Source organism: Mercurialis annua, linkage group LG6, assembly GCF_937616625.2.
Source record: "Mercurialis annua linkage group LG6, ddMerAnnu1.2, whole genome shotgun sequence".
NCBI lineage: Eukaryota > Viridiplantae > Streptophyta > Magnoliopsida > Malpighiales > Euphorbiaceae > Mercurialis > Mercurialis annua.
This window is the reverse complement of record NC_065575.1, coordinates 7,855,415-7,872,071: the sequence shown is the minus strand read 5'-3', so window position 1 is coordinate 7,872,071 and position 16,657 is coordinate 7,855,415. Positions and strand designations below refer to the sequence as shown.

General features: G+C 32.1%; 3 protein-coding genes across 3 annotated transcripts; 2 read left to right on the top strand and 1 right to left on the bottom strand.

Annotated features, from left to right (window-relative positions):
• Nucleotides 1-875: 875 nt before the first annotated feature.
• On the top strand, nucleotides 876-2,871 carry LOC126687396 (sm-like protein LSM36B). The gene is made up of 4 exons (XM_050381947.2): nucleotides 876-983; nucleotides 1,183-1,319; nucleotides 2,397-2,510; nucleotides 2,588-2,871. The coding sequence occupies exons 2-4, from the start codon at nucleotides 1,205-1,207 to the stop codon at nucleotides 2,632-2,634; spliced, it is 276 nt and encodes a 91-aa protein (XP_050237904.1). The 5' UTR covers nucleotides 876-983; nucleotides 1,183-1,204; the 3' UTR covers nucleotides 2,635-2,871.
• A 906-nt stretch (nucleotides 2,872-3,777) lies between these two features.
• Nucleotides 3,778-8,023, bottom strand: LOC126687394 (BTB/POZ and TAZ domain-containing protein 3). The gene is made up of 7 exons (XM_050381946.2): nucleotides 7,850-8,023; nucleotides 7,208-7,354; nucleotides 5,484-5,896; nucleotides 5,177-5,307; nucleotides 4,565-4,871; nucleotides 4,114-4,427; nucleotides 3,778-4,013 (listed from the first exon to the last, which is right to left on the bottom strand). The coding sequence occupies exons 3-7, from the start codon at nucleotides 5,823-5,825 to the stop codon at nucleotides 3,890-3,892; spliced, it is 1,218 nt and encodes a 405-aa protein (XP_050237903.1). The 5' UTR covers nucleotides 5,826-5,896; nucleotides 7,208-7,354; nucleotides 7,850-8,023; the 3' UTR covers nucleotides 3,778-3,889.
• Nucleotides 8,024-11,337: 3,314 nt separating this feature from the next.
• On the top strand, nucleotides 11,338-15,679 carry LOC126685988 (UDP-glycosyltransferase 74F2-like). The gene is made up of 2 exons (XM_050379993.2): nucleotides 11,338-12,074; nucleotides 14,162-15,679. The coding sequence occupies exons 1-2, from the start codon at nucleotides 11,427-11,429 to the stop codon at nucleotides 14,885-14,887; spliced, it is 1,374 nt and encodes a 457-aa protein (XP_050235950.1). The 5' UTR covers nucleotides 11,338-11,426; the 3' UTR covers nucleotides 14,888-15,679.
• Nucleotides 15,680-16,657: the final 978 nt, after the last annotated feature.

Sequence of the window (16,657 nt, the reverse complement as noted above, 5' to 3'; positions counted from 1 at the left end):
TTTTAAAAGAGGCATTAAATTGGAATTTTTTTAAGTTTATGAGGCACAAATCCGTCAAAAATCCGTGGCTAATAAGCTCTTTTGGATGACTGTTTGACAGTATTATCATTTGACCTTGAATAACACGTTCTTTTATGAATATCATTCATGTTTGTATTGTTACTTTTCACACTTCATTGTTTGAAGTTTAATTTACATGAAATTCCTGAAGAATAAATTCCGGAAAGGTAGAATAGAAATAAATATGAAAAAATAGGATATAAAATATGATATGCTTATCATATGATCGAGTAAAGTGGTCAAATTGAGCAAAAACATTCAATAAAAAAAATTTCTTCTTTTCCAATTCGTTTTTTCTTACGACACGTAACTCAAATTTTTATTTTTGTATTTTTTGAACAAAACATTAATTTAGGGTTCAATTTGAATTTTGATTCAATTGAGCAGTAACCCTATTTTTAGCCTATGATAAAAAAAAATAAGTTAATAATCTTTTCTATGTTAACATAAAATAAAATGGACTAACTAATTTATTTACTATAAAACATATCAATAAAAATAATTATTAATATATCATTTATATACCTAAAAACTTAAAAGTAGTGATTAATTTTTAATTTTTTTTATATATACCCACTGGTTGGCTTAGCTCCTTTTAGAGGTTGTGGGTTCAGGCTTCTGCAGCAGCAGGCTGATTTAAAAATAAATTTCAAAAACTAGTATACTAATAATATAACTAATTTCTGTTAATCATATCTCAATAAAAAAACCAGTATTGTTGTAATTTAGATTGTAATTTAATATTATTTTGAATTTTTCATAAAATATTTCCCTAAAAAAAGTAAAAATAATAATAATAATAATTAAATATTGGAAAAAGCTAGTCACAAGTCATAACTCCAGTTTTAAAATTTCTAAGCTCATACAGTTCCCTCTTTCTCTCATTCGTCGTTCAAAATCAAACCTAGAAAATCCTCTGAAAGGTAAGACAAGCCAACTAAACCCTCTCTGTAATAATTTATGCTCTTTATTTGCTGATTAGGGCTCCGCTATAAATTTATTGTTAATTTTTTTGAACAATCCAGCAGAGTAGTCGGTTTTAATTGGAAAATTAGGGAGCTTAGTTTTTCTTTGAAGGAAAATTAAGCTTGCAGTAGTAATATTGATTTGTTTTATCTGTAGATTTTTGAAAGTTTAGAGAAATATGAGTGGAGGCGGAGAGAAAGGGTCAGCACACCAGAAAAACCCTTCTGATTTTCTCAAATCCATTCGCGGCCGTCCCGTTGTTGTCAAATTGAATTCCGGTGTCGATTATCGAGGTTAAAAGCTTGTCTTTCTGCTTTTTATTTATGTTTATGTATTCATCAATATCTTTAAATTTTTATGCTTTTCAATAATGTTTATGCTATAATTTCTTCAATATCTTTAAGTTTTAGGTGTTGTTTGGTATCATTGAGGATATCCTATTAGAATTTGCTGTCCGCACTTCGATTATTAGCATTGGCATTTATTTATCTGTAAATAAAAGAATCTGCCTCCTATATTTCGTGCTCTTTTTTGTCCTTTGGAAGCACGGTCTTAGTAGGTTACAAGGTCCCAAGCAAATGAAGCTCGTTAACTATTTTCGTAGCTTATTATAGTAGAGCATGGTTGATAAGTAGGATATTACTTTGAGTTGAGACTTTCTCCTGATTCTTAGATGATGAAGTGTTTTCTTGTTGGGGTAGAAGCTTTCATCCTGTTTATTTTATTGGTCCAATCTAAATAACTGAAGCTGCATCAGTATTGAATTTAGACTACCAGACATGATACAACACTTTGTAAATTACCCTAACACAGGAACCCACTAAAACTGTTGTTTCATTTGTCTTACGATTGATGGAAACTAGAGCTATACATACACACTGGTCTTTTTTTCTTTTGAATCAAGTGATATTTAAGGAGAAATTCAAACCTTCCCAACGGGACAGACGAATGGACAGACTCATGTTTCTGGTGTGCTGTAAGCATTAAAAAAATATGAATCGCTTTGCCCTGTGGGATGTGAAAACTGGAAAATAGTTGACAATTCCTAACCTTGGATATCATGCCATGTATTTCAAAATAGTTGTCATCATGTAACCTGCACATTGGCATCTCATCATGATAAGAAGGATCTTTTAGTTAAATCTTTTGTTGTTTCTTTTCCACTGTTTTTCTTCATCTCAATTGAATTATGTCCATATCTAAAGAAATGATGATTTTCTTCTCTTTCTTTTTTAATAAACTCCCCCCTGGGTGTTTGTATGTGGGATGTCGGCGAGGGAGGAGGTTATGATTTGTTTTAATTTGTTGATGGTTGGTTAACATGCTCACCTTTGTGACAAGGATTTTCTAATACTTGCATTCTTGTGCAGGTATATTAGCTTGTTTAGATGGATATATGAATATAGCAATGGAGCAGACTGAAGAATACGTTAATGGGCAATTGAAAAACAAGTACGGCGATGCTTTTATTCGAGGAAATAACGGTTAGTAATTTGTTTAAAGTGTCTTGTTATTTGACTAATGTGGCATTTATTGACATTCTTTCAACTTCTAAATGCAGTTCTGTACATTAGTACAACAAAGAGGACATTAGCAGATGGAGCTTAGCAATGAAATATCATACAAGAGATGATTTTGAGTAAAATGTTCTTTTTTTTTGTTAAATTTTCATGTACTAGCATGACACTCTTGAATTTGAGGATCAAGTAACATTTATTTTGAACTAAACTGTAGAGCTACTGGAGTCAGTTGAATATCTCGTGACATGTTCTTGTTCACAGCTATGGAAACAAATATCGCAATTCCTTTTTCATTACAAGGGAAGGGATCATTGGAGTTTGACAATTTTGTTTTGTCAATTTCCCGTCTTTTCCTTTTCAGTTCCACATGCGTGTCAATTTTGCAGATCCGATAATCTTTTGCTGCATGGTGTGTTGTTAAATTGCATCTCCAATACGTAAATCACCTTGGTGCTGCAATGCTTCCTTCTTTCAGGTACCATCACTAGTAGAAATTAGAAATCAACGGCATAATAATATATTTTTGAGTCAGGAATTTTTAAGTTCATCTCAATCATATAATGCCTGCAGAGACTATATTTGTCAAATTTCTTTCTGTTTCAATTGATTAAAACCAGTATTTTAAAAAATCGATCCGGATTTTTTTTTTCAAAGATTCAGTCATTTTAAATTTAGGTTGAATTCAACTATGGTTAGATTGGAATTTGTGTTTCATTTTTCCTTTTTATTGGACCAGCCATCGGTTTTGGTTCAGAATCTGTCGGTTTGATCCCATTTTTAAATTACTTCTAAAACATAGAATTGCTAAATTAATACAGGTACTGGTAGAGATGATTATAAATTTTGATCCAAGCCAAAAAAAATCAGATCTATATAATCTGAAAATTTTAGGAGGTAATTGAGTAAATTTAGATTTTGTTGTAAACTAAACCCAAATTTTAAAAATTATAGTAATTTTATGAAAATAATTTATTTATATTATTAATTAAAAAAATCTGATTCAAACCTTATCCTAGACTAAAAATTAATTAAAACATTAAGATATTTTTTTTTTCAGGAGTTGTTGTTTTTATGCATATTTCTCTTTTGAAAGATAGATAATTTTTCAAAAGAAGTTTGATATAGTCCCATGTAAAATTTCAATGGATGACAAATTCAAAAAAGTTTATTGTTATAATATTATCCAAAATAATCCAAAAAAGTTTTAACTCAGGTGATATGAATCTGAATTACTCCAAATTCAACCTTGATGTTGAAAATTATTATTGAAAATGAGAAGTGTTGCTCATAGTAACAGAAATGTTGTTTTACATTTGAACTGCAAACTTTTGTCCCTGTAATGGTTATTGTAACAAAACTGGCATGCCTAACTGTGAATGGAACTTGGCTGCTACTACTTTGGCTACCAACAGTTTCCATCTAACTTCATCTTTCTTGGTTTGCTGCTGCATTTTATCCTTGAAATGCCTATAACAACATTAAAATGTAAACCACATTTACAATCGAATCGAGACTACTCAAGGCATCGAATCAAATTAATAACCGTATATGCAAGTTTGACGCTTACCTACAAAGGGGAACCTTGCAAGAATCTGGCTCGTTACACAACCGTGAGTGCAGTTCAAGAAGCTGCCACATGCGTTTGCAGTGAACACATCCACCAGGAACTCGAGTCTTACAATTCGAGAAATGACGGACTAGATTCTCTAGCCCTTTGCATGCAGGAAAATTGCATCTTACATGGGTTCCTTTCAGCACTTTGTCCCGAGGACCAATTGTCCTGCACCCGTCCTTGCATATATGAAGAAGTGCCTCCATTGCCTCGTAGAGTTGTGAGTACACTTTCTTCTCTTCCATTTTTCTCGCCCTCTCTGTTTTTCGCTGACATAAACAAGTATTATCATTGATCTCACTTTCTAAGGTTGAATGTAAGATTAATGTAGAGGTTAAGCGCCCAATAACGACTTGTGTTTTACGATAGCAGAAACAAATTTCTTAAAGATCAAGGACCGACTTACCGTGTCTGCTTCAACAACAAACTCCAGGAGCTCTTGTTCAAGGGCAGGATTAGCACGCTTCATAACCTTCCAACCTTCAGTTGATGAAATAGATTTGAAGTCATTCACAACCATACGAACGCAGATAAAGGAAAGCCGTGGCGCATCACAGTTCCTTGCTAACTGAAGTACATCTATCACATTTTCTTTGGACAGCAAGCCCCGCTCCAGGAGACGTTGGGAAATTCTTTTCAGTGACGGAATTGAGTATGCATGCGACAAAACCAACAAGTGGAGAGCAAACTTCTTCATTTTTTCCTCTTCAAAGCTGCAATAAGTTGTACAAAAGCAAAAAGATTATGCATTCATATAATTCCCGACAACATCTTCCACCGAGAAAGAACTGTGAGCTAGTGTAATCAGCTAGGTAATCTGAACAATCAGCTAAGGTAGTGTACACGTAAAACATGTATGGAGGTTGAAAAACTTAGTATATTGTTGACATGCTCCGATAACATTCATGTTCCTCAGATTCGCAGGTGCATAAACAATTATCAAGTTCACGCTAGTGACACATATCGAGTTATATATTAATAGGGCAGTGAACAGAGAGAAAAAGATGATTCAATGTACCAGGATGAGTACAGATATTGAGTGAAAGCATAGACAGCTTCAGAAGGTACACCACGGATTTTGATGTATCTTATTCCGTTCTTAACTTTTGATTGCTCGAGAAGATTCCGAAGAACGGGTGACACACAACTCTGCAAAAGACAATTAAAAATAAACATTTAGACAATGCTTAAGATCCTTTAGCCAAATTCTCATTGATTCGGTAAAAAATGCTTCCGTATTCATATCCACATCCCAAACTTTCTTAATATCTAATTCAGTCACAGTTTACATTAAAGGAAATGTAGGAGGAGACGAATTTACTCACCAAAACATTGAAATGAGCCGGAATATATGAGTTTCCATCTGTAATGATATAAACATCAGCACCATATCCTTCCGTGAAGAGCCTATCCCATGTGTCTCTTATCTCCTTCGGAACAGAGAAACATGCTGAAATCTTTTTGCTGTTATTGGCTCTTAAAAGTGTTTTATCAGGAAAAGGAGGTGGTTTCGGTATTGTATTACTATAAGATACAGAAGCGGTGGTAGATTCTGGCAGACATAAAACATTGCCGGAATTCACTTCCACCATATGTATATTGAAATATCCACCAACTGATTCACTGGCTGCAGATAGCCAGGAGGAATCAAGGTCTGCCGAAGCCATCAAGTACTACAGGTTTTGTTTATTTAATAAAGAAAACTAAACAGTAAAAAATAAACCGTTTCACAGAAGATCTGCATGGACAATGAAACATAAAAAAACATAATTAGTTGTCACGAAACGCAAACAAAATTGATATTTTAGAGAAAAAAAACCATGAAATAGCAAATTCGCAGCTGATCTATAACAAAGAGATATCGTAGAAAGAGAATCATTTTATTATATAATGTGTCTAATACATTGCTGAGAGTCAAAAACAGTTGCTCTAAAACTTTTCGAATCATACATGTTGGTGTTCCATTTTCGTTTTTCGAAAACACTTTTAAAACTCAAACTCGAACAAACCAGTTCAAACAAAAAAACACACGACAATAAGAAATTTAAGGTAACATCAAAAAGGAAAAGCATCATCTGAAAAACTCCTTCCTACTTATTGTAGACAATTCACAAAGTTTCTTCAAAGTTAAAACTCAAAAGTTCCTTGCTTTTAAGTTAAGATAGTTTCTGTTTAATTGAACAAAAAAATGATTTTTTTGTTTCAAAATAAAAAAAATTGATTTTCTATAAATCCAAAAGGAATATCAGCAAGTTTAACAAATTATAATTAATTGCTTAAAAATAACAAAAGCTAGTTGAAATAAAGCAAAACATCAATGAATGAAAAGGATAAAAAAGTGCATATTTTTTGTTGGGTTATTTGCATTATAAATCCTAACCTTTTGCATATGTAGCGAATTAAGCACATTGTTTGAAACATTGTATCACACATCCCATCCTTTTTAAATTCGGCATTTTATAGCACATTCTTGTTTCCGGCATAAAACGACGCGGAAAAACAGAAATGTGTTATAAAATGGCAAATTACTACTCCCTCCATTCTGAAATAGTTGTCGCTTTAGGGGGATTTTTTTGTTCCATAATACTTGTCACTTTAGAAAACCAAGAAAGCATTTATTGCTATTTTTCCACATATAACCCTCATCAATTCATTGAAAGAATACAAAATACAAATAAAGAGTCATACTAATTAATGTTAACAAGTTTCAAGAAGGGTTAATTTAGTAAAGATACTTATAATTTTAGACATATTTATTGATTTCTTAATTTGTGTGAAAATGGCTAAAGCGACAACTATTTCAGAATGGAGGGAGTATAAAACTAAACCAATTAACCAGTTCTCTATAAATCTAGAAACAGAAAATTAAAATACACAAGGAATGTATAAAAAGCAAAATAAATGTTTCAGACATCAAAGTAAGGGAAAATCCAGAATTTTACTTTTGACAGTCAAAAGCTCAACGCACAGTAAAAAATATGGAACTTCATTTAATTACAGTAAGAATTAAAGTAAAACCTTCTTAAATAAAATACATATAGAAAATTACCTTTGAATTAAAAAAAGCTGCAAATCTTCTCAAAAAGAAAGAATTAAATAATGAATTATTCAAGATTTGCTTATCTTCTGGAGAGTTGTATACTCTATGTTTTATATACAAACATAACTGTCTCTGTGTACTGAATTGCAAAGAAACCTGAACCAAAACAGAGAATGATTAAACATAATCAAATCAATTAGTCCTAGCAAAAAAAAAAAAAGAATTTGTAAAGACATAAGGTTTGTTTGTTTCCTGAGAAAATTGTGAACCAGATAGGAAAGTGACAGTGATACTCTCAATGCTTATCTGTTTGATTTTGGTTGAACTAATTATGGTAAAATGTAAGTTTCCAAGAATGGTTAAATCTTTTAAGACAAAGAAAGAAATCTTAAAACAGCTTAACACCATAATCTAATAAGAATTTCTTAAACAAATAACGAACGAGTTATAGCTCAAATGGTATAGGCGCTCAATAGCAAACTGCCAAAGTCGTGAGTTCAATTCCTCCTATAAACGCTTTTTCTCCCCGATTATATAAAAAAAGTAACTTGGATACAAATTCTTCAACTAAAAACTTGAGAAAATTACTAGTTTTGATCAATTAATGCGGAAACACATTAGCCAAAAACATCAAATGATGAATAAAAGTACCTGAGGATTATAATCATAGCTTGAGGAGAATAGTGAGTTGATAAAAGATTAATGAAGAGAAAAAAGAAGAGAGCTTTATGAAAAACGAGAGTGTGTTGGCATGAACGTAGAAAATAAAGAAGACGCGTGTGTCTGAACTGAAAGAGGAGGGAAATAGAGAGAACGCCACTCCTCTATATGTTTTTAATTGGATTAATTCCTAAAAAAATTACGAACTTTATATGAAGTTTTATTTTAATCATGACCTTTAAAAATTGTCATTTAAAGGCACGAACTTTCATTTTATTTCAAATCTATCACAAAAGTAAAATTCGGTGTATTTTATCTGATTAAAAATTATTAATCCTAGATACTCAAAGATAATAAGATTTGATGTTGATTAATAACTTAGATCTTTCATTAATGGTTTAGTAAAGAATTTAGTTAATAAAAATACACTGAAATGATGAATTTGAAACAATATGAAAGTTCGTGCCTTTAAATATCAACTTTTAAAAGTCATGAATAAAATGAAAATTCGTGTAAAGTTCATGATTTTTTTTAGGAATTAACCCTTTTTAATAAGCTTAATTATTTAAAAAAACTCCACCTTATAATATTTTTTCGTTTATACTCTCACATAGGAAAAAGTTTATTTGTACCTTTTTTTTGATTTTTCGTTTTTATCTCTACCCTAAAATTTAATTTTTTGACAAATTAATTAAAGGATGAAAACATTATAAATGATTAGTAATCTCACTTCAACACTCCCCCTCACGCATAACATGTCCGGGCCGAACAACCAATCCCTCACGTATCTTATGTGGGCTGAGCCAAATTCAAATTGTGTGAATGGGCAAGACTCTGATACCATGTTAAATTCCATTTTAAAACCAATTGGTGTTAAGTGCATGTATCCAACCAAATTTAAACACATGTCCATTCACACACAATCAATGTAAAATTTCCCACTTCAAAAAATTAAGCTTTTATATTTGTAATTTGACCCATTGATATGAATGTTGAAACTTAAAACAAGACGATACATAATGAAGTATTTGGAATCTTTCTCAATCCCACATAGGCATGTTTGGATTTATATTCAAGCAGGGTAGGCAAATAGCACTCAATTTGCAAAATACTAAGAAAAAGTTAATTAAATTTGAAAGGACATTTCTATTGCATTAGTAATGACATCAACAATGACCAAACTGCATAGCCAAACTATACAAAACAAAATAAAACAAAGACCGAGACCCTCTTGTTATAAATGAATTTAATATTTAATTTCCATTACTTCATCTTCACAAATATTAATATTGAAAAGAAAAAAAGTATCTTGTCTTTAATATACTACTGGCTGCCCTTTAATTTCCTGATTTTCATTCACTAACAGCATGAGAGAAACATACATATGTATGTATATACATATAAAATAAAAATGAGTATGAAAAATAGAATATAAAATATGATATGCTGATCTCTTATATAGTTTTTCAATTTCTCAATAAAAAGAAATATGACCAACAATAGTTGAAATGAATATACAATTTTTTATATATATCATATATATATATATGTATATGTGCGTATATTATATGTATATATATATATATATGTGTGTGGATGTATGTATGTACATTTATGTATATATATACATAATTGAATAAATTATAATGATGTTGATCTCTCTAAAACAGTCATACCTCAGTCGTATAAAATCCCAAAAAAATATCAAAGAATAAAAATCTAGATCAAAAGTAATCGAATTGAAAAGTATAATAGCTAATAATTTAGAGTTTATGTCTAATCAAACGGTAAGTATTCGAACCCTCTACACGATATAATCGATGGCTATTTATACCATGACACAAATAGGGTACTCTCTGATTTCGAGCTCTGTGTAATGTCTACAATGCCCCGAGACTTTGGTCTTTTAATCGCAAACTCGTAACGTCAGAAAGGTAATTGCAGCCTACATGTCTCTGGTGTGTCGCGACGTGACACCCACTGTCGCGACGCGACTTCCACGTTTTTAGTTGTGTCGTGACGCGACACACTTTGTCGGGACGCGACACTTGATTTTTTCCACACGCATGACGCGAGTCTGATCTCTACTCCGTCGTGCGTTTTCTCCTGCCAAAGGGGACTTCATTTTCTTCATCTGGCGCGACGCGACGCACTCCGTAGTGACGCGACACTTCTTTTTAACTCTGAAATCGCTCTGAAACTGCTTTGAAGCTTCACGACGCTTCTCCGAGGTTCGCTTTTGCTCCATTAAGCTCAGAATTTGCCCATTTCTATGCATAACAAATAAAGGCCAAAACAAGATAAAATTCAACAATAAAAACATGATAAAACTTACGAAAAGTTCTCGGAAATAGGAGTAATTCTACTCCCATCAGTGTGTAGAGATCATTCCGGTGTGGTTATCAAATGGGGAGTTACGTTGCTGCATGGTATAACTGACGTGGAAACTGTCGAGGCCCGCACTGTTTTATTTGAAGCTCAGATGGCTGCTGATCTACCTGGTAATGTTTTGCTATGTGAATCAGATTCGACTAATGTGTTCAATATGTGTCTTAACCCTTCTTGTGACATTGATCTAGTCCAGCTTATTATAGATGATTGTATTGTCATCTTGGAAGCTCGCATGGCCAAATTTCAACACGTTCGAAGCAAAACAATCAAGTAGCACATGCTTTAGCTAAATGGTGTATTTGTATAGGCAAAGATTGTATGTTTAATGGTGAAGTTCCCTTCCTGATCAATGAACTTGTTAATTCGTTTGTTTGATTGATAAAATTTAATCTTTCCTCTAAAAACGTATTTAAACAAGGTTTAGATGGCTCAGCTATCATTTACCGTCATTAAATGCTGCATATATGGCACTCGCGTATCAATTTGTTCGACTTCGTGGTGGATAAACTTGGGACACACTTTTTTTCTTCTATTGCAAAAGATATTATGCAATGATTTCTATGGCTGTCTATTGGTTACCCGTCATTTTGTACTTTTTTTAATGTTTCTCCTTACATGTCAATATTTCATCCGTTTCAATTCTTCTTCAAAAGTGTATATTCTAAAAAACAATTTTAATGTATCCGTCTTTATGATAAGATGGGTTAAAAAAGATAGATTGAAATTTAGAAATATATAGCATTACTTTACTTCATTAAATAGTGTTTTTTATTAATTGAACTATAAAAAATTGAATGTAATTTAATAATATCAAATGTCATGTGTTCATATAGATATCTATAAATTTATGCGACAAATTGTATCTATATAAAAACATTTACTATTATCTATTTGATAACTCAAATTCGTATTTTAAATTTATAGGTGTACATTTAATATTAAATATTATCGCATAGAAAATTCAATTATATTTTTATTACTATAATATTCTTTAAATTCTACTTCAACTCAAGTCAAATATGATATCTTGAAGTCAAATGATGCTAAATATTTTGCATTCACATTAAAATGTATAGTCCCTTCAGGGACATCGGATAAAAAACATGAACATTTATAAATAGCTCAATCATCTCTATACCCTACCAACTTAACATTATCCAACAAAATCTCAATAACAATGGAGAAATCATCATTCAAACCTCATGTTCTGTTACTTCCATATCCAGGCCAAGGTCACATAAACCCTATGCTCCACTTTGCTAGACGCTTAATCTCCAAGGGCATCAAAACCACTTTACTCACTTCTATTTTCATTGCCAATTCCATGAATTTCGGCTCTTCCATCGGTTCTGTTCACCTCGATGTAATATCCGATGGCTACGATGTAGCCGGGTTCGAAAGATCTGGCAGCAGCGACGAGTATCTCGCTCGATTAAAAACCGAGGGTTCGAGAACCCTAGCGGAGCTCATCGAAAAATATAGAAGCTCATCAAACCGTGTCGATGGTATAATTTACGAGCCGTTTTTGCCTTGGGCTTTGGATGTAGCTAAAGAGCATGGTTTATTTGCTGCTGCTTTTTTCACTCAACCTTGTGCTGTTGATTTTATTTACTATAATATCCATCATAAGTTGTTGAACTTACCGGTCGATACTTGGCCGGTGTCGATTTCCGGGTTGCCGGTGCTTGAGAGTAGGGATATGCCTTCTTTTGTTGGTGTTCCTGATTCGTATCCGGCTTACTTTCGGATGCTGCTGGATCAGTTTTCTAATACGGAGAAAGCTGATTTTATTCTTATCAATACATTCTACAAGCTTGAAAATGAGGTAATTAACTGAATTAAAATACTACCATTTTCTAATTTTATTTAGTCATTGAAGAAATTATATGCCGTTATAGCGTTATAGAAGTCTTAGTTGTACAAATTAGTACATACCTCCCTCATAAAGTATTCAAATATTTTAATTATAACCAAATGAAAATTGACAAGGATTGAGCTATATACATATTCTCTTAACAATTAGTACACTAAATTATTACTTTTGGAATTGAATTACAAAAAAATGAGACTTAAATTGATTATTATATTTCAAAATAATTTAAATTAATGTTAAGTTATATCAGTATGATAGAGATCATATAAATATACTTATATTACCATTTAATAATATCTTTCTAAAAAAGTTTATTGTGCTATAATTCAAATGGTATAAGCTTTCGGCTCTATAATAATAATAATAATAATAATAATAATAATAATAATAATGAAAAGAATTCTTCTTATAAAATGTTGCATGCTGTATAAGACTAGTAATTTCGGCTTAGACATAGAATCCTATATGATCAATAGAAATCCCGATTGTATAAATTTTAGACACTCTTTCACCTCTTTGAATTTTTTTAATAAAGCTTCAATTATATTTAAAAAATTATTTGATTAATATTGAAGTTGTTTAAAAATACGTTTAAAGTGATAATTATTTTATTTTTTAAAATAAAAAGTGATAATTGTTTTTCTTTTTATTCTTTCTAATTAATGGGTTAAAGTGCTTGTCTTTTTTTTAATCGATAGACAAAATTTAATTACGTTAGATTATGTTAGCGAAAGTCGGGATCGAACCCTCGACCGGGATGCGTTTGGAAGGACTTGGACATTAGTCCAAGCCTTCACTGGTAAGTGCTTGTCTCTTTCACTTTTGGATTAATACGAAGCTCAAAATTAATAAAATGAGGATATGAATTTTGGCACTTTCTCATACGAAGTAAACACATACAATTATTACTTGGAGTACTCAATTCATGCTGAACAACTTTTGAGCCACTGGTAATGCGTGGACTGTAATGTCTGTATCAAAAATTCTAAATGGTGATAAAATTTTGCTATATTTTTAGTCTAATATAAAAAATTTAATTCATACTGATACTTAAATTTTTATTTATTCCAATTAATTAAACTCTTATAAGATCAAAATTGGTCATTGTAATAATTAGTGACAATATATTTTAAAATTAAATTATCTCATAAGGCCCTATATCATTATTAAAAATAATATTATAGTTAAAATCTAATCTAATGTCCTAAATTTTTTTCGATAAATCGTTTATTTGATAATGTAGCAAAGAATAAAGTGAATATGTGCTTGTTCAAACAAAAAATTAGGTGGACAAGTCCATTTAAAATTAGAACAAAGGGTCAACGCGCCCCCTAAACTTGTGACACGGGGTCATCTAACCCAATTTATACTTTTTTGAGCAACTAACCCCAAAACTCTTCATTTTTGGGTCAAATAACCCATAATTATATTTTTAAAACGCATAAAATACAAATCGAAGGTGAGGGATGCAAAAAAATAATTACATACTTTTCTAATTATTGCGATATAATTATACTAAATTTATTTTTTGAAATAAATTAACTGAATTGGAAGGTGATTAACTGATTTTCAACGTCAGGATAAAATTGAAAAGGGGGATAAAAGGTTGAGTTTTTTTGTAAGACATTAGGCCTATATTATATAATTGATATAGAAACCGACGTGGTAATAATATTTTAAAGCTATTTTTCATTCACTTGCTATACTAAATTGGAAGGTGATAAAATATTGTCGCATGAAATAAAATTAAATTTTTTATATAAATAGTTTACAATGAATTGAAGTTTAAATGTCAAGTTAAAATATAAACTAAAAATTTAGTGCAACTAGACTTTTATCAATTATGTGTAAATAACAAACTTAGTATAAGGGTGGATTAAAAAAGAGCATATATATGGTGGATAATTTTAAAATTTTCCAAAAAATATTAAATAATTTAATTTTACTATCTCTTCACCTTTAAATTCATATTTTGTGAATCTTTATATACATGCAGTTTGGAAGTAACCAATTTGATGAGTAGTTTCTTACATATATAGGTGGTGGATGAAATGTCAAAGGTTTGTCCTGTTCTAACAATTGGTCCAACAGTTCCATCAATATACTTGGACAACAGAATTCAAGATGATGACGATTATGGCCTTGATCTCTTTGCCCTAAATGCATCCATTTCCATCAAATGGATTACCACTAAACCACCAAAATCAGTTGTTTATGTAGCCTTTGGAAGCATTGCAACTTTTACTCAAACCCAAATGGAGGAGCTAGCATGGGGTTTAAAGAACACAAATTTTTACTTTTTATGGGTAGTTAGGGCTTGTGATGAGTCAAAAATGCCCAAAAAGTTTTTGCAAGAATTGGGTGATAAGGGTATAGTAGTAAATTGGAGTCCTCAAATTCAAATCCTAGCAAGTGAAGCTATTGGGTGTTTTTTTACACATAGTGGATGGAACTCAACTATTGAGGCATTGAGCTTAGGTGTGCCAATGGTAGCAATGCCACAGTGGACTGACCAACCACCAAATGCTAAGCTTGTGGAGGATGTTTGGAAGGTGGGAATTAGGGTTAGGGTTAATGAAGAGGGATTTGTGACTAGAGAAGAAGTTGAAGGGTGTATAAGGGTAGTAATGGAAAGTGAAAAAGGAAAAGAGATGAGAAGAAATGGTGTGAAATGGAGAGAGTTGGCTATTGAGGCTATGAGTGAAGGTGGAACATCTGATCAAAATATTGATCAATTTGTGTCAAAGTTGTATGAGCTTCAATGATGGAGCCACAATTTCTATATTTGAAGGGGTAAATTGAAATATAAACTAGAGCAAATTACTCAAAGATTTTTCACGTTTGTCACAATTCACAATTTAATACTCTTTATTTGAAAATTAAACGATTTAGTATTTCAGTTTTAATTTTGTAAACTATAAAGTTCTTCTGTTAGTTCCGTTAATAATTTGAAATTTACTTTCAAACGATTTGATACCTCAATTTCAATTATATACTCCCTCCGTCCCAATAGAGTTGTCCACTTTACCTTTATCACACAGTTTTAGAAAAGCAATTATTGTTTATGAATTTTATAAAATTTTCCTTACTTTTCTTGTCATACCCCTATTTACCATAGAGTCCACTTGCAATTTACTTTTAATTTACTTATTAGTGGATTTTAAATAGGGATATTATAGAAAAACTAAGTGAAAAAGTTTGTTACTTTTTGAAAGTGGACAAGAGTTTTGGGACAAAAATATTTCTTAAAGTGGACAATTTTATTGGGACGGAGGGAGTAAATGATTTGATACCCCAGTTTCAATTAAATAAACGATTTGATACCTCAATTTCAAACGATTTGGTACCTCACATTTTATTATGTTAACGGTTTAGTACCTATATTTAACAGAAGGAGTTTATAGTTTATAAAATCAAACTTGAGGTAACAAATTGTTTGATTTTCAAACAAAGATAACAAACTGTAAATTATAACAAACATGAGGAGTTTTGGAGTAATTTGCTCTATAAACTATTGTTCGCGTGGAAATAATCCGCCACTCGAATCTTTGAATTTATGACTGGGATCTGTTTCGGTTTGATGCTTTAATCGGTCAAGTCGGTCAAGTCTCGCAAAATAGGTCTTGCAAACTTGTCATGATCCGCCGATCGGCCAAATGGCTCGATGAGCTGATCTTCTCCGGTGTTTGCAAACTTGTCTCACAAACAAACGTGTCTCGCAAACGAACGTGTCTCGCAAACGAACGTGTCTCGCAAACGAACGTGTCTCGCAAACGAACGTGTCTCGCAAACGAACGTGTCTCGCAAACGAACGTGTCTCGCAAACGAACGTGTTCCGCGAGGCGAACGTGTTCCGCGAGGCGAACGTGTTCCGCGAACGAAACAAAAGTAACCAGCTAAACTAAATCTAACAGTATCGATCCGGAGGTTAAGAAACCTAAGCGGGATTGATGTCCATCTACTCCTAAGTTAACCAACCGCAGGGGTTGTGGATAAAAAAGCACAGGGCTTTGAGATTGTGTTTTTGTTGATTGATTTTGTGTTGTCTTTATTAATTTGATAAAAATCACTATTTATAGGGACAAATCCCCTAATAATAGGAAAAAGAAGCGAATTAAACCCTAACCTGATAAGACTAAAAGTCTAACTCAGCTAAAAATCTAAAGGCAATAATAAAAATAGCTAATATGGGCCCGGTCCCATTGCAGCCCATTATGCTCTCTTCCTTGACAGCCCATCACTTGATAACCATGTTTTTTGGGCCGATGTCAACAATGCCCCCAACAAGCTTATATTGTTTAAATCATAGGCTTGTTCTGTTTTAAAAAGAGGCCCATCTCCAAGCATTTATTTCCTCTTATGATCCTTCAACATTCTCACTTTGGGACTCTATAAAAGGAAACTCTCCAAAATTTCTTATTAAACCCTAAAGCAAGCCTTCGCCGATCATCACGGGGTTAGTAGCTTCGCCGATCTCCACAACCTGCCGAACAAACCCATCGCCGATCATCACGTACACGACCTATGTTGATCAA